Here is a 22,451-nt window from a genome sequence, read left to right on the forward strand (position 1 = left end):
TGGAAAGCGCCTGGCACCCAGCAGGTGCACAACAGATCTTAGTTCAGGCCTCCCCGAAGGGCCTTTCACTTGCCTCCCTTTGCCATGACATCTCCCCTGAACCCTGCACTTCTGCACATCTCTTCCCATCCCCCCATCTCAAATCCCCCGCTCAGGTAAGTAGGTTTAAGTCTGGTTCACTCCCTGCGCCCAGGGTCTCTGCCTCCACCTGCTGGACAAACCAGGTATTCGCCATGCTGACCCAGGGGGCCAGGGTCACAGTGAGAACTTGGCAGGGAATCCATGCTCAGGGAGCTGCCAAACTGGAGGAAAATCGACCCCTACCTCCTACCTTTCCCACAGGGGAACCCAAAGCCCTTTGAAGAAAGGACTTGCCTAAGGTCACACAGTGCCTTAATGGCAGTGCTGGAACCAGAAACTATGACTGTTGACTCCACCTCCAGGCTCCAAGTCTTCTCACGACCCTGATGGTCCTCTGCCTGGAGGGAGGGTTTGATTTGGCAGGCAAGACTGGCGGTGGTGTGCCAGAGGCCAGGTTTTTCCTCTCCAAGCTCCAAGAGAAAGAGCTCTGCGGAACTACGTGGCTGTTTTTGCCACCTGTCAGATGAAACCCTGGCTGTTCTCTGCCCCACCTGCTTCACCAGGTGATTCTGAGCATCAGGTGAGGTACTGCATGTATGGACACCTAATAGTAAGGCTGCTTGCTGGCCTGCCCTCTCTCCAGGGTCCCTGGCGTCCACCAGGGGGCAGGACGTGGTCATCGTGGCAGCCCCCGAGAACACCACAGTGGTTTCTGGCCAGAGCGTGGTGATGGAATGCGTGGCCTCAGCTGACCCCACCCCTTTCGTGTCCTGGGTCCGACAGGGTAAGTGGAGGGAGGGGACTCAAGGTCATGGGAAAGGAGGGGGTAGCATCTCATGTGTCCCCAAGTTGGGAAGCTATAAGGGTGACCACTCTATAGACACCTACCTTTGGTGTGGTGGGAACTCCTCTTCTAGGGCCGAGTATGGGGATGGGGGAAACCTGGACAAACTTGATCATCAGTCTTTGAAGTGCATTTCCTCTATGAAACACTCTGGTTCTGCCACTCACGTAACCATTATTGAGACCCTACTTAGGGTGGTCTCAACAGTACTGCAAGTGAATGTGTGAGAGCTAGAAGGGTGCCGCGCAGCCATCGAATCAGGTGAAACCAGGCCCCCGCTGCTGGTCTGCAAAGCTGCTGCCGTGTATGCTTGGCTTCACGCTGGGCACAGTGAATTTAAAAAATCAGATGAGACAGACAGGGACTCTGTGGTCTGAACTCATCATAGTCTGGGTGAGGGTGATAAAACACACACCATGAAAAGAGGTTTGCCTGTATTGGGCAGCACGTGATAAATGCCAGGTAGGACTGCATTGCTCTCAGGGTAATGAGGATGCTGGCCAAACATCACCTTGCAGTCTGCTGAGCACTTGCTGCCAGAGCCTGGAAGAGCCCTTTGAAGGGGATAGGGGTGAGGACTATTATTCCCAGTGGACAGATGAGGAAGCTGAGGCTCAGAGAGTCAAGACCCAAACTTTAGAGCCTGTTCTCTTTCTGGTACACCACTTCCTACAGTCCTAAATGGAAGAAAAGCAAGGATTATTGTTGTTTCCATTGTCAACGAGAAGTGACTTACCTCAAGTTGATAGCAGAAATAAGTCTTAAACCCTGCCCTTTTTACCTTTCTTCCCTGACGCAGTCTACTACCCTACACTGGCTCCTTTACATAAGTTTGTATCTCACATTCAAAAGAGTATGCAATCGGGGTGCCTAGGTAGCTTAATCAGTTTCAGTTAAGGTCATGATCTCATGGTCGTGAGATTGAGCCCCATGTTGTGTGAGGCCTGCTTAAGATTTTCTGCCTCTCTCTCTGCCCCTCCCCTGTGTGTGTGTGCTCTCAGAAAGAAAGAAAGAAAGAAAGAAAGAAAGAAAGAAAGAAAGAAAGAAAGAAAGAAAGAAAGAAAGAAATGTATACATAGAGTTTAAGGAAAAATAATAAACTGAACAAGTATGTATCCCCCCGCCCCCAAGGGACATGTGAGTGGCTCAGTCAGCTGAGCGTCAGACTTCAGCTCAGGTCATGATCTCACAGTTTGTGAGTTCAAGTCCCACGTCCGTCTTTCTGCTGTCAGGCTGTAGCACAGAGACTGCTTTGAATCCTCTGCCCCCTCTCTCTGCTGTTTAAAATAAACAAATATTTTAAAAATGAAAAATAAATAAAAAAATGAAAAGTATATATCCCCCCACCCAAGCTGGTGAGATGTAACAGTGCTGGTGTCTTTGGGCCTCCCCAACCTGCACACCTCATTGGATTTGTGATACTTACTTAGTTATTGGGATCCTGGGGCCAGCAGGACCCTCATACTACTATTGGGATGAGCCTGTGGTATCACCCAGAAATTCTAATATCAGTGTTTCTCAAATCCTGACTTTGTATCATGATGACCCAGGGAGCTTATTAAAACTGCAGACCCCCTCCCTTCATGCCTGGTCACTTGTGAACCAGGAATCTTAATGTTTAACAACTGCCCTAGGTCCTTGCTGCTGAAAGTGTGGTCTTTGGACCTACCACCTGCACCAATTTAGAAATGCAGAGTCTGGGGCATGCCCTAGGCCTCTGCATCTTAACAAGTTTCTTTGAGATTCTGTGATTCGAGTACACAGTGAGGGTTTGAGAATTGCTGTCCCAGAGAATCCTGACACCTATGGTCCTGGGAGCTCCCTTACAGAAAGTCTGCTAATAGCACTCCTGGACAGAGACTGGGAAGAGAAAGCCTGGAAAAGGATTTCCTTCCTGATATGCTGGTCACTGTTCCTTTCCTAGACACTTACTCCACAAAGTCAGGGAGGAGACATAGCTTTTTGTTTTGTTTTCTTCTGATTACAAAAGTTGTGTGTGTTCATTGTAGAAAACTAGGGAAAAGCAGAAACAGAAAACATTCCATTTAATCTCTCTTCGAGAGATTAAAATTGTTAACATACAAGTGTATTTTCTTCCAGATTTTCTTCTATGCATATGTGCATTTTTCCCTAAAATTGGGAGTAGTTCCAAATCTTACTTTCAGTCCACAGCATATCATAAGCATTTTTCCATCTCTAAAACTTTTTTTATTTTTATTTTTATTATTTTTTTAATTTTTTAATGTTTATTTATTTTTGAGACAGAGAGAGACAGAGCATGAACAGGGGAGGGGCAGAGAGAGGGGGAGACACAGAATCGGAAGCAGGCTCCAGGCTCCGAGCCATCAGCCCAGAGCCCGACGCGGGGCTCGAACTCACGAACTGCGAGATCGTGACCTGAGTCAAAGTCGGACGTTTAACTGACTGAGCCACCCAGGCGCCCCTCTAAAACTTTTTCAAAAAGTAATTTTATTTTATTTTTTAAGACTCCATGCCCAACATGTGGCTTGAACTCATGATCCTGGGATCCAAGCGTCAGATGCTCTACCGACTGAGCCAGCCAGGTGCCCCCCAAAAAGTAATTTTAATGACTATATTCCATCATTTGAATATAGCCATAATACAACTTGCCAGTTTCTACTGTTGAATTTTTAAGTCCTTTCCAGTTATCCACTATTACAGTTAACATTACAGTGATCAGCCCTGTTCATATCTCCCCAGGACAGCTGCCCACAAATGGGATCCCTGGGTCAAAGTCAAAGTGGAGACTCAATTAGCATTTACCCTTTCTCTGGCATTGCAGCTTACCTTTTTAAAAACCTTTCCTAATTTGGGGCACCTGGGTGGCCCATTTGGTTAAGCATCTGACTTTGGCTCACGTGTTCAGTTCAGGTCATGATTTCACAGTCCATGAGTTTGAGCCCTTTGTGGGGCTTTGTGCTGACAGGTCAGAGCCTGGAGCCTGCTTCAGATTCTGTCTCCTTCTCCCTCTGCCACTCCCCTGCTCATGCTCATGCTCTCTCTCTCTCTCTCTCAAAAAAATAAATAAATAAATAAATAAACATTATTTTTTTTTTAACTTTCCTAATTTGATAGGTGAAAATTAACATCTGTGTTTTGATGTGCATTTTTTTTGATTATGTGAAGCTGAACACTTTTTTGTATTTCTTGGTCATTTGCATTTTTTCTCCAGATTTTCTGTTCATGTTCATAAAGCACAGGCTTCTTTTTTTTTAAGTTTATTTATTTGAGGGTGGGCATGCAGGGAGAGAGAGAGAGAGAGAGAGAGAGAGAGAGAGAGAGAGAGAGAATTCCAAGCAGTATTGGGACAACACCATACAGGAGGAGTGAGTTCTTGAGAGAAATGAATTTAATAATAATGGTAACGGTAATAAGTGACTAGTTTACTGAGCACCTGTTAGGTGCCTGCATTGTGCCAGGCCTTCTCACAAACCTTATTTGTTTCAGCCCCACAGCAGCCCTTCCAGCTAGGGGCTATCTCTCTCCCCATTTTACAGACAGAGACACTAGGGTTCACAGAGGGTCACTTGTCTAGCAATGGGAGGAACTGAAATTCAAATAAGGGACTGCTGTGTTCCGTGTTGAGGGCCCCCCCCCCATGCAAGGAGTAGATGGAAGGCCAGTCCTCGGTGCCCCCCTCCACCGCTCTTCCTCTCCTCCCCTAGACGGGAAGCCCATCTCCACGGATGTCATCGTCCTGGGCCGCACCAACTTACTAATCAGCAGCGCGCAGCCCCGACACTCGGGCGTCTACGTCTGCCGCGCTAACAAGCCCCGCACGCGCGACTTCGCCACGGCCGCCGCCGAGCTCCGCGTGCTGGGTGAGGCGGGGTGGAGGACCCGGTAGTAGGGGCTCAGGGGGACCGGATTGGGCCGGGTCAGCTAGGAGTGGGGAAGGGAAGATGGGGAGGGGGGATGGGCAAGCGGGTGTGTTAGAAGGACTGAGGGGCGACCCTGGACGATGGAAAAGGGCTGGAGCTAGGGGGACGGCGCTCAGGGGAGGGGCCCTTCGTTAGGGTGGGTAGTGCAGGGGACCGCTGGAGGAGGGGAAGAGCGGGAAAGGATAGGAGGAAGGGGTGGGGGAAGTTGAGGCAGGGAGAGAAGGAGAGGGGTGGTTAGGGCATGACTTGGGTGATTGGGGGGTGGCGACGGGTGGTCTGAGCGGGACCTAGGTAATGGGGGGAGGGGTAGGACTGAGGGTTAGGGGAGACGGTGGAGTCGTCTGGGTGGCACGAAAAACTGGGGGACGGAGTTGCTCAGGGCTGGGATAACTGTGGCGAAGGGGGAGTCTCCCTGGTGTGGGAGACACTAGAAGGAGGGGAAGAGGTTACGGTACCTGAGGGAGAGGGGTGAGGCCCAGGAGGAGCTAGGGTACTTAGGGGAGGCTCGGGAGGCCCGGGGACAACTGGGAGCGAGGAGGAGTAGGCTGGCGGCGTGGGGCTGGGGTAAACGGGGGAGGAGCAGGGGTAGGGCGGCGCCGCATGCGAGTATTTGGGGGCGGGGTGACTCAGGGAGAGGCTGGAGCGATGTGGGGGGGGTGGTGCGCGGCAGCCGGCCGGGGTATGCAGAGAGGCGGCAGGACCCCTGGCGGCCGGAGCGCGCGGTCAGCGTCCCCCTCCCCGCCCCCAGCGGCCCCTGCCATCTCGCAGGCGCCCGAGGCGCTGTCGCGGACGCGGGCGAGCACGGCTCGCTTCGTGTGTCGAGCGGCCGGGGAGCCCAGGCCCGCGCTGCGCTGGCTGCACGACGGGGCGCCCCTGCGGCCCAACGGGCGCGTCAAGGTGCAGGGCGGCGGCGGCAGCCTGGTCATCACGCAGATCGGCCTGCAGGACGCCGGCTACTACCAGTGCGTGGCGGAGAACAGCGCAGGCACCGCGTGCGCCGCCGCGCCCCTGGCCGTCGTGGTGCGCGAGGGGCTGCCCAGCGCCCCCACGCGGGTCACGGCCACGCCGCTGAGCAGCTCCACCGTGCTCGTGGCCTGGGAGCGGCCCGAGCTGCACAGCGAGCAGATCATCGGCTTCTCCCTCCACTACCAGAAGGCACGAGGTAAGTCTGCTGGGGACCCGCGTGGGGGCGCCCTGAGGGGGGCACAGGTTAGAAGACGGATGGGTTGCCGTGTGGGTACCTTTGGGGATAGGGTGGGATGGGGTGGGAGCCCGTGGAACAGACCCGCATAGGTATGGGCTAGGCAGTAGTCTTCGATGTGCTGGAAAGGTCAAAGTGTGCAGCACATTTCCCCCTCAGCCACAGCCTATTATGATAGAGGAGGAAGAGGATGCTTTTCCTCCCAGAGAAAAATGCCTTGGCACTCCTGGAGCCAGTTTATTATAACTGCAGCAGGAGTCACTTCAATTAGACGCCAGAAAGAACTTCCTAGCCGGCAGAGGAATTAATACAGTGGGACTAGAAGCCAGGGAAGTCTGTACTCTGGGGCTCAGATGATCTGATGATTTAGTTACAGACTATTCCAGAGACTGGGGCAATGTGAAGGATCCCTAGATAACCTCCAGCTGGTAGGCCTCTGGGGGTGGTCTTGTGACAGTTTCTTTGTCCCTGTGTCACTGCCCCAGGCATGGACAATGTGGAATACCAGTTTGCAGTGAACAATGACACCACAGAGCTGCAGGTTCGAGACCTGGAACCCAACACCGATTATGAGTTCTACGTGGTGGCCTACTCCCAGCTGGGGGCCAGCCGCACCTCTACCCCAGCACTGGTCCACACACTGGATGATGGTAGGGCCTCTAAACCTGCAGTGGGCCCCTTGGGTTCCAGAGAATTCCCTGGGGATGGTAGTTCGGCTTCTCTTCACTAGTGTTTGCCAAGGGACTTTTACCTGCCTCATGTCATCTTTTGTGGCCTGTAAGGGGGTGGGTAATGGTTCTTCCCAATTTACAGTTTAGGAAACTGAGGCCCAGAAAATGAGAGTGACTTGCCCAAGGTCAGTAGTACAGCGGGGACTTGAGGACAGGTCTTGATTCCCTCTGTCATATGGCCCTTCTCAATATCCATGTACCATCCAGTCAGGCAGGGGCCAGTGACATGAAACCATTGGATGTGGAAGATTGTGCCCCAAACCTTTTTCTGGCTTTGGGGTGGGAAGGATGTCCCCTCATCTCCAGTTTGGGGCTCCCCTGAGAGGCTCCCTTTCCTCCCTCAGATCCCGGGCCTACTTCTGACTTGCTGTGTGACCTGGGCAAGTCTCTGATCGCTCCTGGGCCTCACCTTCCACGTCGGTGGAGCAGAGCTCACGCTGATGTTCTTCTGTCTCAGTCCCCAGTGCAGCACCCCAGCTCTCCCTGTCCAGCCCCAACCCCTTGGACATCAGGGTGGCGTGGCTGCCCCTGCCTCCCAGCCTGAGCAATGGGCAGGTGGTGAAGTACAAGATAGAGTACGGTTTGGGAAAGGAAGGTAAGTGGGGGCAGGGCTCCACCTGCCTGGGAATTATTGATGTGAAGGGCTGGCCAGAGCAGCTGAGGACCCAAGTAGAGGTGGGGAGAGTCTGAGGAAATTAAGCAGAGAGGTAGAGTAGGGAAATATGAACTTGGACAAGAGGAGTGTGGGCTAGGTGTAGGGAAAGGTAAAGAGGCAAAGCTCAAGACAGAGGCCTGGGTTCTAGCCCGACCTCCTCTACAGCTATAGTGGGTAATGTGGTTAAGTCCCTGCCTCAGTTTCCTCATCTGTAAAATGAGGCAGGTAGCCTAGATAATCCCTGGGGTCCCTTCCAGCTCAAAAAGCAGATGAGAGAACAGGAGGTAGAGGGTGTGCTTGTGGGATTGGGGAAACAGCACTGGGGACGGCATGTTAGAGCAGATGTAGATGATCTAGGGGAGAGGGTGTGAAAAGGATAAAGAGTTAGGAGAAGGCAAGTGGCTGGGGAGGGGGGCAGGGTGAGAGTGAGAAAGGAGGGAAGCACGAGGAAGGGGGCTTGGGGTGGTCATCAGAGCTCCAGAAGGCAGGCGGTACCTGATGGCCTTCAGAGACAACCCCTTGTGCCTGCGTCCTAGAGTGTGTATGAAGGGATGGTCACAGACAGTTCATGGGGAAGTGCAGAGTGCATGCTGTGGTTCTCTCCACTCTGAGCTGAGGCTGATGGCCTGTGTCAGCCCAGGCTGGAGGCCCAGGAGTCAGCTCTGGAGCCATGACTGAGGGGTCAGTGCTGAGAGGGCCTCAGGCTCCCATGGGCGCCGAGGAACCAGGATCTGGGGTGGAATAGTTGGTATAGGGGAGTTTAGGGGTCCTGGTCTTTAGGTGGCCACCCAGCAGCCATGTTTCCTGTCCCAGCAGATCAGGTTTTCTCCACCGAGGTGCCTGGGAATGAAACACAGTTTACGCTGAGTTCGCTTCAGCCCAACAAAGTGTATCGAGTACGGATTTCGGCTGGCACAGGGGCTGGCTATGGGACGCCCTCCCAGTGGATGCAGCACAGGACGCCCAGTATGCACAACCAGAGCCACGGTAGGGGGTCTGAGGGGAGAGGAAGGACCGTGTGTGTGTGACTGGAGTGTATGTGTGCCCTTAGAACTCAGGCCCAAACACCCTCTCCTTCAGAGACCTTCCATGGCTCCCCCTGCTTGAGGGGTAAGGGAGGCCAGGTGTAGAGGCGAAGGGCTGGCCTTTACAGACACACCTGGGCTACAGTGTCCCTTCTACCTGCGTGATCTTGGACAAACCATTCACAACTCCGAGGCTTCATTTATTGCCAAAGGTGGCATAGGGATTAATAATGCATTGTGAACAAGTGTTCAGCACGTAATAAGAGCTTGTTAAATACTAGTTGCTTTTCATTGATCGTGATTGTTGGTTTTGTCAAGAGGCCCGATAATACAGTGATTAAGTGCAGACAGAACCTGGCACATATGCTCTCTGTGTGACCTTGGGCAAGTCGCTTAACTTCTCAGTTTTCTTATCTGTAAAATGGAGATAGTAGTATTTTTGTTATTTTGTAGGGTTGTGAGAATAAAACACATGTACAAAGGGCTTAGAACAGTGTCTGACACATAATAAAGCCCCACTCTTAGGCTCCAAGTCGGCTCCCCACACCAATGGCTCCTTCCCTCCTTTCCAATCTCAGCAACCCCTGCGACCCCCTTGCCTGTCAGTATCCACGCATGCATTCCTTCAGAAGAATTATGGAGCCCTACGCTGTGCCAGGTACTATCAGCACCGCCCCAGAGGTGCTCCTCGCTGACCTCTTTGCAAGCGCTCAGGAGACACGCCTACATTCTCAGCACTCTGGGTGTGTAGAATAGGGAGTTCACCTCTAGACTGAGCCCAGGCCTGGCACAAGGAGTGGTGGCTGAGTGTCCATTCACTGCAAGGAGGCTGGCAAGGCTCTCACTCAGTGCTGGCTTCCTGCTTTTGGCTTCCTCCTACCTGTCCCCCTCTCCCACCTCTGGCTTCCTTCTCCTCACTTCCCATTCTCTCACCCCTTCTTCCCATCCTGCTCCTTTGCCCCCAGTCCCTTTTGCCCCTGCAGAGTTGAAGGTGCGGGCAAGAATGGAGTCCCTGGTCGTGTCGTGGCAGCCTCCCCCTCACCCTGCCCAGATCTCTGGCTACAAACTGTACTGGCGGGAGGTGGGAGCCGAGGAGGAGGAGGCCAATGGTGAGAGTCCCCCAGGGGGCCGTGGAGACCAGGCTTGGGATGTGGGGCCTGTCCGGCTCAAGAAGAAAGTGAAGCAGTATGAGTTGACCCAGCTAGGTGAGGAGGGCTGGGGGAGGGAGGGAGATGGGCATAGCCTTGGTTGTGAACGGGGCAAGCTGGGCATGGGAGTTGGGAATGGAGTGCTATCTGGGGATGAAAGAGTGGCCTCAGAGGTCCCTCTAGCCAGTGACCCCCATGACCTTCCCCAGCCCCTGGCCGGCTGTACGAGGTGAAGCTCGTGGCATTCAACAAACATGAGGACGGCTACGCAGCGGTGTGGAAGGGCAAGACAGAAAAAGCTCCCACGCCAGGTGAGGGGGCTGGGGAAGGAGAGGGAGGAGGGCTCTGTTGAAGGGTCTGTGAGCCTCTTCCTCTCCCTTCCCTCTGGGCCAGCCTTGGTGGTCAGGCCATCCGGTAGCCTCAGCTACCCCCAGACCCATGCTCTTAGGCTCAGAGGTCCTCTTCTAGCCCCAGACAGCCTCTGTCGCAGACAGAAGCTTCAGTTGGTGCACTTTCAGGACTGCTACCGCATTTTCATTACCCATGAGCAGTGCTAATTTGGAAGGTTTGGACAGAGAGAAACCCCACGGCTAATCGGTGACTCCTGACCCTGTTTGACCTTTAAACATGTTTTAAAATACATCCACCTACATCACACTGCCTATCAGATTATCCCTCCACTCTAGGCAGGGAGAGTGTCCTTATGTGGCCCATCAGGAAAGTGAGACTCAGAGAGGTAAAGGGACTTTACCCAAGGTTGCACAGAGCCTAGACTAGAACCGGGACTCTGGGCTGCCCAACGAGTCTTTCCACTGTAGTACACTGCCTACTGGCTTTGTATGGGCCACCTTGGGTGCCCATCATGGATCCCCTCACCCCTGACTTCCCAGGCTGATTTTTAACCATGCGGTTTTGTCAAAGGAGCCCTCAACCAGGAGCCAGGAGACCTGAGTTCTAATTCCAGTTTGTTCATTCAGCAAATATTTTACTAAGTGTCTACTGCCCTGTTCTGGAAATTTAGTGATGAACAATACAGATAAGGTACCTGCTGTCATGGAGTTTATTTTATTTTATACTTATGTAATGAACACATCATCCTATAGTACTCACTATATATGTCTTAGTTCGGGCTGCTATAATAAAAATACCCCAGACCGAGTGGCTTAAACAACCATTTATTTTTCACAGTTCTGGAGAAAGTCCGAGGTCAAGGTGCCAGTAGAGTCAGTGTCTAGTGAGAGTCCACTTTCTGGTTTACAGACCATAGGCCATCTTCTCACTGTATCCTCACATGGCAGAAAGAGGGCTGGAGGGCTCTCTGGGGGGTTCTTCTACAAGGGCAGTTATGTGCTGAAAGTTTGTGTCTCCCCCTCCATCCCCACAATTCATACATTGAAACTCTACCCTCCAATATGATGTACTAGAAGGTAAATAGGATTAGATGAGGTCGTGAGGGTGGGGCTCTTATGAATAGGATTGATGCCCTTATAAATGTCACAAGAGAGCTCACTTCCTCTCTCTGCTGTCCTCCATAATATCATACAAGGAGAAGTCGGCAGTCTGTAGCCCACAAATGGGCTCTTACCAGAACTTGAGCATGCTGGCATCCGGATCTTAGACTCCAGCTTCCATAGCTGTGGGAAATAAATTTCTTTTGTTTATAAGCCACCCAGTCTATGGTACTTTGTTATAGCAGCCTGGATGGACAAAGATAGGAAATAATCCCATTCATGAGGGCACCACCATGTGTTCAAATGTCAACATAGGAATCTGGCAGGAGGCGCAAACATTCAGTTCATAACAATATGCAAGATGCTTTTCTTTTTTTTTTTATTAAAAAAAATTTTTTTTTACATTTATTTATTTTTGAGAGACGGAGACAGAGCACAAGTGTGGGAGGGGCAGAGAGGGAAGGAGACAGAATCTGAAGCAGGCTCCAGGCTCTGAGCTGTCAGCACAGAGCCCGATGCGGGGCTCGAACTCACGGACCGCGAGATCATAACCTGAGCCAAAGTCGGACACTCAACCGACTGAACCACCCAGGCACCCCTGCAAGATGCTTTTCTGTGTACTTAACAAATAGTAACTGATTTAGTCCTCATAACAATACTATGAGGTAAGTATATTATCAGCTCCACTGACAGAATAGGGACTGGAGGCAGAGAGAGGTTAAGTAACTTCTCCCAGGTCACACAGCTAGTACATGGCAGAGCTAGAATTGGAACCAGGGTAACCTGGCCCTAAAATCTTTGCTTTTAATTGCCATGATTTGTTGCCTCTCTCTAGACAGTTTGCTATTTATATGACCTTGGCCAAAATCACTTAAATTCTTGGGAGCCTCGGTTTCTTCATCCGTGAAGTGGGAATGATGCTACTCAACTCTCAGGATGGGAGGAGAGAGGGTGAAAATAAGTGCCTTGGGAACTGCAAACCACTGCCCATATTTCGGGATGAGTGTCCTCCCTCCTTTCCCCACACGCAGTTTTCACCTTCCAGACTTGCCCATCCAGAGGGGACCACCCTTGCCCCCCGCCCACGTCCATGCCGAATCAAATAGCTCCACATCCATTTGGCTTCGGTGGAAAAAGCCAGACTTCACCACGGTCAAGATTGTAAACTATACTGTGCGCTTCAGCCCCTGGGGGCTCAGGAATGCCTCCCTGGTCACCTATTATACCAGGTAGGGAAGCCAGCTAATGCTGTGAGGGGGGAGGAAAGCAGCAGCTGGTGATGGGGGGGAGGGACCCCAGGGATTCAGGAACCTTTCATGGCTCGCATGTTGCACTGTGGCACACTGAGGGTCTGACGCCCTGATGGTGACAGGTGGAAAAGGGGAGTCCTGTTATCCCATCCCCTCACACAGAACCTCATACTCAACCCCAGAGAATGTGATGCAGGACAGACCCATTTCTTCGACCTCAGAGGCCTCCTGACATGATGGGGAGGAGAGAGCCCAGATGCTGTGCTGAGAGGGCCCCCAGTCAGATTGGAAGGCACAGCCATTGCCCTGAGGAGCTGTTGGTTTGGCAGAGGAAAAATTGCATAAAAATATAATAGAAAACACTACAAAGCAAGTAAAATAGGCTAAAGTAGAAAAACACGATAGTTATGTACAGCTGCAACTAAAGGACAATTAAGTCAAGGAAAAGATGCATCAGAGATGGTTCCTTGGGTGCTCAATGACTTGGATTAATCCAGGCAGGTTTCCTGGAGCAGGACGCCTAGTTCGGAGATTGGACAGAATACCTTGGGAGCAGCGTACATCCAGACCTCTCTATAGGGCCCCTGGGTGGTGTCAGCGGCCCCCATGCCAGAGAGCAGATTCCCTGCCCAGGGTGGGGCCTGGAGCTGGGCTGGGCTGGACTGGGGGAGTGGATTTGGAGGGGATGCCTTGCTAGGAGGGGGTGCCTGAAGCACCAGTCACATTTCTTGCCTCAACAGTTCTGGAGAAGACATCCTCATTGGTGGGCTGAAGCCATTCACCAAATATGAGTTTGCAGTACAGTCCCACGGAGTGGACATGGACGGGCCTTTCGGCTCCGTGGTGGAGCGCTCCACCCTGCCTGACCGTGAGTGGCCCCCTTGCCAGCAGTCCATCTTTTACAAGCAATCCTTCTTGCCCAACGGCCTTCTTTTTTTTTTTTTTCTTAATTTTTTTTTTTTACATTTATTTATTTTTGATAGACAGAGCACAAGTGGGGGAGGAGCAGAGAGAGAGAGAGAGAGGGAGACACAGAATCCGAAGCAGGCTCCAGGCTCCGAGCTGTCAGCACAGAGCCCGACGTGGGGCCCGAACTCACAAGCTGTGAGATCACGACCTGAGCCAAAGTCGAACGCCCAACCGACTGAGCCACCCAGGCACCCCGGGCCTTCTTTTTTGATACGTCCCTCAGAGCCCCATTTCTGTCTATCATTGACTTTGCATTTGTGTAGGCCAGTCCTGTGCTTTAGGCATAAACATAATAAGATTTAGAGGAGTGGCTTCTTTTATGGGTCTGCCAAGACCTCACTGAGTTGGTGAAGAGGGGCCAGGTCAGGGAGGCGTCGTGGATTCTACACTTGGGTCCCCATCCTGCCCCTGGCACACAGGAAACCTTGGGCAGATCCCTTCCCCATTGGGCCTATGTTTCCCCATCTGTAACAAGAAAGGATGGGGCCACTCACTGTCCAAGTCTGTGACTGTGTAACCTCTAGAAATGCCATTCCAAGACAAATGGGTTTTTGTTCTCATAGCAGAGGCTCTTCAGTTCTATCAGCCCTAAAACTGTTTACCTTCCCATAGACAGAAGACCTTTGTCCCAGGATCTGATATAGGAAGACGTTTGGGGGGTGGGGGTGAGAGTTCTGCACTCATGGATTTGTTCTTTAAAAGCACTCTTTACAAATTGTTTCTCACCTACTTATGACTTCAGTTATTGTGGTCTTAAACTGCATAGGAAGTTGAGGCGGCCCCATTGTTTTCTCAGAGGAGACTTTATGACATAGGCTCCCCAGCACAACTGGCCATGCTACAGACAGGGGATGTTTTCTCCTTTTGCAGATGGGGGGCGGGGGTGGGAGACTAGAGCTGAGAGTCAAAGAGGGTTCTGACAGCCTGTAATGCTGTGGCTGTCTTGCACCTTAGAGCCTTGGGTCCCCATCTTATCCTCTGCCAGGACTTGAAGACCTGAAACCCCAAATATCTGACCCTTTCCAACTCATTAGTCACCTGTGTCCCTACTTCTCACCCTCCCTCATTCACCCCCATCCCCTGGGATCAGCTTCTTCTCTAAAAACAGAACACAAAGACTTCCAAGGTTGTACTTCTCACACTGGGCTTCCCATGACCCTTAGGACCTGTGTCAGGGGCAGACATAGACAAAGGCTACATAGGGCATCAATGAATTTTACTTGAAGACTTGGAGAGTTTCTGGAAGGGGAGAAATAGTGAAACCTTTCCAGCTGTTTTCCAGAAACTCCCCAGTTAGAGATCAGATCTCATTTTGTTTTGTGGTTTGTGGTTTGTCCAGTGAAGGAGGAGAAAGGAAGGCCATGTCCTCATGCCCCTTTTCCCAGCTGCCCCCAGAGCTGGGGCTCTCAGTGACTGTGCCTCTCCTCATCTCTTCCCCTGCACCCCAGGGCCCTCAACGCCGCCATCCGACCTGCGCCTGAGCCCCCTGACGCCATCCACCGTTCGGCTGCACTGGTGTCCCCCGACGGAGCCCAATGGCGAGATCGTGGAATATCTGATTCTATACAGCAACAACCACACCCAGCCCGAGCACCAGTGGACCCTGCTCACCACGGAGGGTGAGGGCTCCCACACCAGGGCATCTGAGCAGGAGCGTCCACACTCTCTCTCCCTTTCCCAACCTCTCCAGTGGCTGGGTTAGTGGTGAGAGTGTGGCTGAGGTTTGTCCCGGGGCTTTCTAGAAGGAAGAGGAAGAAGCTAGTGCCTGAGTGGGAGAGCATACCTTCCGAGTCCTGCTTTCCAGGCTATCTCTGCATCCCATCCCCACCCAGCCCCCCAACCCTGCTCTCCCTGCTTCCCCCTGCCCCCAGGAAACATCTTCAGTGCTGAGGTACACGGCCTTGAGAGTGACACGAGGTACTTCTTCAAGATGGGGGCACGCACAGAGGTGGGGCCTGGGCCCTTCTCTGGTCTGCAGGATGTGATCACTCTCCAGGAGAAGCTCTCAGGTATGAGGGCAGGGAGGGAAAAGTGGGTCCATCCTGGAAGAGCCTAAGTTCTTCTGAGGCCCCTCAAGTTGACCTCTAATGCTAAAGTTATCTCTTCCAAGGCCCTGTTCCCAGGCACAACTACCATTTCATTGTTTTGGACAGCTGGCCTCGTAGTTTGGTGCAGAGAGGACAAATTTGAAGGGGAAATTGGGTGTAGTTCAGTGGTGATTCAGTCGAGAGGTCAGACTTGTGGGAGACTGGCTTTGTTCTTTGGGAAATTGCTTTGATTGGAGGATTGGTTTGGAGACATGACGAGCCTTATGGGGTGGGAGTGGGCAACAGAACTGGCTATATAATTTGCAGGGCCAAGTGTGAAACGAAAATGTGGGGCCTTTCTTTAAAAATCAGAATTTCGGGGCACCTGGGTGGCTCAGTTGGTTAAGCATCTGACTTCAGCTCAGGTCATGATCTCACCATTCATGAGTTCGAGCCCTGCATCAGGCTCTGTGCTGACAGCTCAGAGCCTGGAGTCTGTTTCGGATTCTGTATCTCCCTCTCTCTCCTTCCCCCACTTGCACTCTGTGCCTCTCTCTCTCAAATATTATTTTTAAAAAATTAGAATTTCAAGATGGGGACAGCAGAGCATTAAACCAAGCACGGAGCCCTTCCAAGTGTGAGCCCCGTGAGATCAACCTTGTAGCACACCCACGAAACCAGTCCCAGTTGTGTTTCACTGAAAGGCCAGGTTGACAAACAGGGACCATAACTTCAGATTTCCAATGGGGAGGATAGTCAGAGAGGCAGTGGTGGACCCCTTCTTGCATTCTGAGTGTCAGGGGGCACCTGGGTGGCTCATCCGGTTAAGTATCTGACTCTTGATTTTGGCTCAGGTCATGATCTCACAGTTCGTGAGATCAAGCCCTACATCGGGCTCTGTGCTGACAGTGTGGAACTTGTTTGGGATTCTCTCTCTCCCTCTCTCTCTCTGCCCCTCCCCTATTCATGCTCACTCACTCTCTCCCTCTCTCAAAATAAATAAACTTAAAAAAATACTTGAAAAAAAAAGATTTTGAGTGTCCAAAGGGTGAGACTCTATGAACCCTGAGCCTCTGGCCTTGACCTGTTCTGTCCCCTCTGTCTCCACCACCAGACTCCTTGGACGTGCACTCAGTCACAGGCATCATTGTGGGTGTCTGCCTGGGCCTCCTCTGCCTCCTGGCCTGCATGTGTGCTGGCCTGCGCCGCAGCCCCCACAGGTGGGTGAAGAAGCCAGTCTGACTACAGAGAGGAGAGATTTCCAGAAGGGCTCCAGAGACGAGAAAGCAGGGAGAATGGCCACGATTTGCCAAGGAACCCTCAGCGCCTCCATTAAAATTAGGATTCTAGGATGGAGGGATTGGGGGTGATATCCTCATGAGAGTGGGGAGTGGGTTTAGGGGATCCCCCAGCCTACCTCCTCAGCAAGGGCGGGCATAGGCAGAGCTGCCTTCTCTCACTCTCTCTGTAGGTACCAGCATCTTGGAAGGAGGGACCCCAAATCTTCAGATACCTGGAGTCAAGGGAGGGAAGGTCCCATTTGCAATGTTTCAGCTGTTTTGAACAGTTTCTTAATCATTACACAGACAGGGAAACCAAGTTCCAGAGATGGGCAGGAACCTGCCCAAGGACATAGGCTGAACTAGATCCCAGTCCTGCCTCTACCCCTCACTTTTTGACCACTGTGCCTGATTCCCTATCTTCCCTTCCAGAGAAGCCCTCCCGGGCCTGTCCTCTACGGCCAATGCTGGGAACCCTGCACTGTACTCTAGAGCCCGCCTTGGGCCCCCCAGCCCCCCAGCTGCCCATGAACTGGAGTCCCTTGTGCACCCCCGTCCCCAGGACTGGTCTCCACCGCCCTCAGACATCGAGGACAGGGCTGAAGTGCACAGCCTTATGGGTGGCGGGGCTTCAGACTGCCGGGGTCACTCCAAGAGAAAGGTAAGCCTGGAGCCTGGGCAGGTCAGAGCCCCACACCACAGCTCATTTCCAAATAGGACACCTGGGGGCGCAAGAGTACAATGTGTGTACCCAGAGAGAAACTCCTCCACCCTCCTCCTCCCCTTCCCTGGACCAGCTGTAGAAGAAAAGGCACTCTCTCCTTCGTCCCTGAAAGGGTTGGCAGGGCAGGGAAGCAGATGGGCCTCCATCCCTGGCAGAATAGGTCAGTCTGGTTCTCCTGGAAGGAGGGAAGGGCCTCCTGTGGACTGTTTGCCGGTGACTCAGAGTGGCCACAACGCCCAGATCCCTCCTTGTGCTGGGAGCTGGAGAAACCTCTAAGACCCATTCCTCCCAGTCCTGACCAGGACAAGAGGCTGGTCAGCTTGGCTGTGGCCCGGTGAGACCAGGACCGGGATAAGGTAGGCCGACATAGGGCAGGTACCTTCCACGCCAGCAGCGGTGGCTCATCCTGACCTTCTCTGAAGAGCCTGCTCACACCCATGAGTGCTTCTTCCCCCTTTCCCTGCCCCTGTGGTGAAAAAGAGCCTGCTTGGCTTGGACACTTCTAGGCTTTGCCAAAGCAGGTGGTATTTGGCTTTTCTGCAGGAAGAATTCTCCATCCTCAAATTCACCCCCAGACTCTCAGGCCCTCCCCACAGCCCTAGTGGGGAGGTAGCAAGAAGGCCAAGAGTCTCCATCCACTTCCCTCTCTTCTGCTCTCCTCTTCCACTCAAGCCTTCAGTGCTCCTGTGTCTTTCCCCCCTTGCAGATCTCCTGGGCTCAGCCAGGTGGGCCAAGCTGGGCAGGTTCCTGGGCTGGCTGTGAGCTGCCCCCAGCAGGCGCCATGCCTTCTCTGACCCGGGCCCTGCTGCCCCCTGCTGGAACTGGGCAGACACTGTTGCTGCAGGCTCTGGTGTATGACGCCATAAAGGTCAGTGTCCTGGGAAGGAGGGGCAGGAAAGGAGAGAAGGGGCTCTGTGCTTGTGAAGAGTAAGTAGTGAGCTTTCTGGTGACCTCTGAGGGTAATTTCCCTGGGGATGGAAGTCTAGCTAGGAGAGACCCCCTGGAGCCTCTGAAGGTGGGCGGGTGAAAGGCAGGCAGTTTCCGGGAATCTGTTTCACCTGAGTTGAAGACAGTCACTCCTCTCCCCATACCTATGTGGGCCTGGCAGAATCACCATGGATCTGAGGGTGGGCCTGCCCTCAGTGCATTCTGCCCTTCCTCCTATGCACTGAGGCTCTGACTAAATCTGGTACTTCTGAACTCTGGGCAAGGGCAAATGGGTAGTATTCCATCCTTCTCTGCCTTTGCGTCGGCCTAATCATCATCTCTTGTAGGACAATCATTGTACTTCCTTTACCAACTCCCAGGTGATACACACTCTGGGGCTTGGGGGAGTGGGTCAGTCCTCCTCCACGCCAAGTATGTTGGTCGTTCTTCTGATGATCATTGTCAGTGATGATTACCTCATCTTTGTGTTCTCTGCTCTGACCAGGGCAATGGTAGGAAGAAGCCACCCCCAGCCTGCAGGAACCAGGTGGAGGCTGAAGTCATTGTCCACTCTGACTTTAGTGCATCCAAAGGGAACCCTGACCTCCACCTCCAGGACCTGGAACCTGAGGATCCCCTGTCTTCGGAGGCTCCTGACCTCACTTCGAGTGTTGTGGATCTAGGGCAAGGGGTAGACTGGCTGGGCAGGGAGCTGGGAGGGTGTGAGCAGGCAACCACGGGGCCAGACAGACTTACCTGCCTGCCAGAGGCAGCCAACGCTTCTTATCCGTACCCAGACCTCCAACCTAGTGAGACTCTGGAGGAGACCCCTGGGAACAGCTGCCAGCCAAAGGCCCCCTGCCCTCTAGGAACCAGCCCAAGCCTGCCCAGAACCCCAGTCTCCTCCTCTGCCTAGCTCCCCTACAGGGTGCAGTTTGGGGCAGGCTGGTGTGAATCATGGCACGTGTGGCTGAGTATATACACATGTGTACCTGCAGCTCCTGAATATCATCAAGCTGTTTGGAGCTTCCTGGGGTGCTTTGGCCATGGGGAGAGGAAGAAATGGTGTTTTCACTCCCCCCACACTCTGTGACACATGTGAGGGACCTGTGAGGCATGGCCGTATGTGTTGTACTCATGTGCACGTGCTGGCTGGTGAGCTGAGGAACTCTGGTCTAGGCAGTGGTCACTATGGCCTAATTGATCCTCCAGGTCAGGACAGTGACCCAGAGTGGTCAGTCCCCAGCCCAGTGGGCCTTCCCCCCCCCCCCCCCCGCCCACCTCTGTCACCTAGCTGTTTATTACACACTCTGAGAGTGTCTGCAATGCCCTGTCTGACAAAGACAGCCCCGGCCCATTTTCCGGTCTGGCTGGGCTGAGTGCAGTAGGCTCTGAATGCCTAACATTTCAGTTGCATCGCTACCCGTCTCCCTTGCCCCTGTCGCCCAGCCCAGATTGAGAGGGTGACTCTGGCTGCCCTTAGAGCAACTCTGCATTTCATTTTGTAATTTGGGAAGTGCCTGGTTTTGGAGATCCACTCCCTCGGGCTCTCCTCTCCCCCCTTCCCCTTCACTACTCTTGTGCTCCTGTCAGCCCGCTCTCCCAGTTCTGCCCTGCTTCTTCTCCCTGATACTCTTTCCTTTCCTCTCCGCTGTCCATCTGTCTCCTGTCTGTCTGTCTCTGCTGTCTCTCACACCTCTCCCAGACTGCATCGTGTAGTTCACCTGCCTGGGTTCAATCTCTGCATCCTTCCCTAACAACATGACTACCTCATGTCTGCTTTGAGGCCATAGCGTGACTTCTGTGTCCGCCATTCACTTCACTCGCCATCTTCCTGACCCTCTTCTCTCTGTGCCAACGTATGTACCCCCCCCGCGCCCCTCCCCCCCCACCAGGCAGACTGCCGGCCCCAGTGCAGGTTTGGAGAAGACCTTCCAGTTTCCCTTGCATCTATCTCTCTCCCTGGGATTGAGACAGGAGGATTCTCCTTGGAGGTGATGGATCCAAGTTCACGCAAGGGGATTTCTGAGACCGAGAAAGGGGAATGTGACCTAGAGGCTCAGGATAAAATGATTCCCTCCCTTCTAGGCAGGGAGGCAGGGTTGCTAGATGGAGGGGGTTGGGGCCCTTCCTTCCCTGCTGCAGCCAAAGCTGGAGAAGGAGAGTGAGGATTAGGGGGCACCACAGCCCAGCGACTTCCCACTCTGTGCCCTAGGAACATGAGCTGCTGGACGGGGGTGAGAGGAATTTCACCCTCTAGGTGCTGGAAGCGAGGTCTTTGCACAGGACAAGGGTAATTGGCTTATTTCATTTTTTTCCTTTAAAGTCAATCCTAAAGTCATTTTCTGTGACCTGTCACACAGGGACAAGCTGGACTTCTATTTCCTGTGTAGAGAAGATGAGCCATTAATGTGATTTTGCACCCCAGCCTCCCATAGGAGCATAGAATGTGGGACCTTTCTCCCTAAATGCATCTTTTTAACTGATTGGCACATAAAGGGTTAACTCTGGCTTCTGGGCCAAGTTGGAAATAACCAGTCCATCCTTTCTTTTTCTTTCTTCTTCTTCTTCTTTTTTTTTTTTTAAATGGTGAAATGTCTCTCAGCAGAGTTGCAGCTTCCTCAGACCCTTTCAGCATCTGTGTTTATTACACTCAGGCGTCACTCCCGTTTGACACGCGCACCTCCATTTCCTCCCCCGCCCCCTCCCCCTCCTCCAGCCAGCCTATGATAACACTAAAGATTATTCATGCTGGTTTGTCTCTCGTTTGGGACAGAATTGTCACTTGTACTATTTCTGTAGCGTTCGGCGTTGCTGTAGCTAACACCACTGTATATGTTTCATCATTGCTCTGAAGGTCAAAAGCTTCGTTTTATTTCGCTGGTTTGATTTTTTTTTTTTTTTTCCTAAAGGGGAAAAAAAAAACTGCCCTGAATTAAAGGGCTGTTTTAACAGTAGGCTCTTAGCATTACGCCACATAGTCATTTTTCATGTTCTTGTTTAACAGGCACTGAGGCTCTGGTTTAAATTAAATAGCTGCAAATAAGACAATTTATAACCCATTAGGTTGGGTGGAAAATTGTTTCTCAAAAGCAAATAAGTAATAAATCTGGTATCTGCCTATAACTCACACTTGATAAGAAAGTGGCCATTACTCACTAGCCTTATATATGATTTGGGCCCTGGTAATTTGGAAGTGTTAGGTTTGTGTCTTAGTAGCAGTATTTTTATTAGAAAAGAGTCTATTGGCCTTTTACAGGGTATTAATCCCTTTGTCACCTACCATCGATGCCTTACATTTTTTGAGTTTCATTTAGAAACCTTCCTTTTCTTGATGCATGACATGTGTAATCGGTACCTGCTCATTATTTGTCTGTATTTAGTTTATGCTGTATTATTTAATTATTTTTCCAGCATATTTTCCCCTCCTTACAAATATGATAGTCTTTAGTGTTAAGCCAAGGCATTGATCATGTATCTGTCCCTATAATGAATTAATAAACTATTTTCCAAACACGTGGAATGACTAGAATTTCCTCAGCCTTTCTCCCCTAGAGAACGTATTTCCTGCCAGGAGGGGAAATGCTGGTTGTGGAAGGTAGAGAGCAGGTGGTTCTGGGAAAGAACTGAACTATCTTCCTCCCACAACAGGCACTTAACCTAGGAAAGATGCTTTCTTTGATGGCATTCTTTTAGGCTTTCTGGGGACCTCTTTCCATCTGGGCGCACATTTGTTTAACTTTCTTGGGTGCAAAAGAGGAGTGAAGGAGCAACTCCAGAGGTTTGGGCTTAACGACTATTCCTTTGTGTAACTGTGGTCTCCAGAGTTGCTCATGGCTGCATATTCACACATAGGGGCACTGTGCCCACGCATGCACACTCACTGTCACGAACACCCTGGTGTCCATTAACTCAAACCTGGGCACACAGCCACATACAAAACTCTGCACCCACGCCCCACATGCATCTCAGGTTCGTGGTTGGCAGTCGCTCTGTTAAGATCTTTACAGAGCCTGCTTGGTGCTTGCTTTTCTATTTGAGGGAACCAAGAGCCAGGGGCTGCCCTGCCCTGGACCACCCCCAAAGTGGCTGGTGGGCCCGACCGGTGTTAATTGACAGATCATAGGGAGAGATATGCACATTTTGCATGCAGCAGAATAGCCATTATTTGCATATCACTCTCAGACCAAGCGTTGTGATAAAGAAGAATTAAACACTTGTCAAAATGAATTTAAA

General features: G+C 52.0%; 1 protein-coding gene across 4 annotated transcripts in view; it reads left to right on the forward strand.

Annotated features, from left to right (window-relative positions):
• Positions 1-21,731, forward strand: part of IGDCC4 (immunoglobulin superfamily DCC subclass member 4) — a 40,393-nt gene extending 18,662 nt beyond the window's left edge. Inside the window, exons 5-20 of one of the 4 annotated variants that reach the window (XM_058737352.1) lie at positions 725-865; positions 4,612-4,767; positions 5,576-5,989; positions 6,514-6,678; positions 7,217-7,354; positions 8,228-8,380; positions 9,405-9,644; positions 9,797-9,898; positions 12,084-12,267; positions 13,029-13,156; positions 14,706-14,876; positions 15,129-15,266; positions 16,399-16,504; positions 16,997-17,225; positions 17,995-18,156; positions 18,721-21,731. In XM_058737352.1, coding sequence (XP_058593335.1) covers positions 725-865; positions 4,612-4,767; positions 5,576-5,989; positions 6,514-6,678; positions 7,217-7,354; positions 8,228-8,380; positions 9,405-9,644; positions 9,797-9,898; positions 12,084-12,267; positions 13,029-13,156; positions 14,706-14,876; positions 15,129-15,266; positions 16,399-16,504; positions 16,997-17,225; positions 17,995-18,156; positions 18,721-19,131 — 3,038 coding nt within the window. In that variant the 3' untranslated portion in view covers positions 19,132-21,731. Of the gene's footprint in view, positions 1-724; positions 866-4,611; positions 4,768-5,575; positions 5,990-6,513; positions 6,679-7,216; positions 7,355-8,227; positions 8,402-9,404; positions 9,645-9,796; positions 9,899-12,083; positions 12,268-13,028; positions 13,157-14,705; positions 14,877-15,128; positions 15,267-16,398; positions 16,505-16,996; positions 17,226-17,994; positions 18,157-18,720 lie in introns of all 4 variants that reach the window. The other 3 variants (XM_058737351.1, XM_058737348.1, XM_058737350.1) reach the window with 3 other exon arrangements.
• The last annotated feature ends 720 nt before the right edge of the window (positions 21,732-22,451 follow it).

Source organism: Neofelis nebulosa, chromosome 7 (assembly GCF_028018385.1).
Source record: "Neofelis nebulosa isolate mNeoNeb1 chromosome 7, mNeoNeb1.pri, whole genome shotgun sequence".
Lineage (NCBI taxonomy): Eukaryota > Metazoa > Chordata > Mammalia > Carnivora > Felidae > Neofelis > Neofelis nebulosa.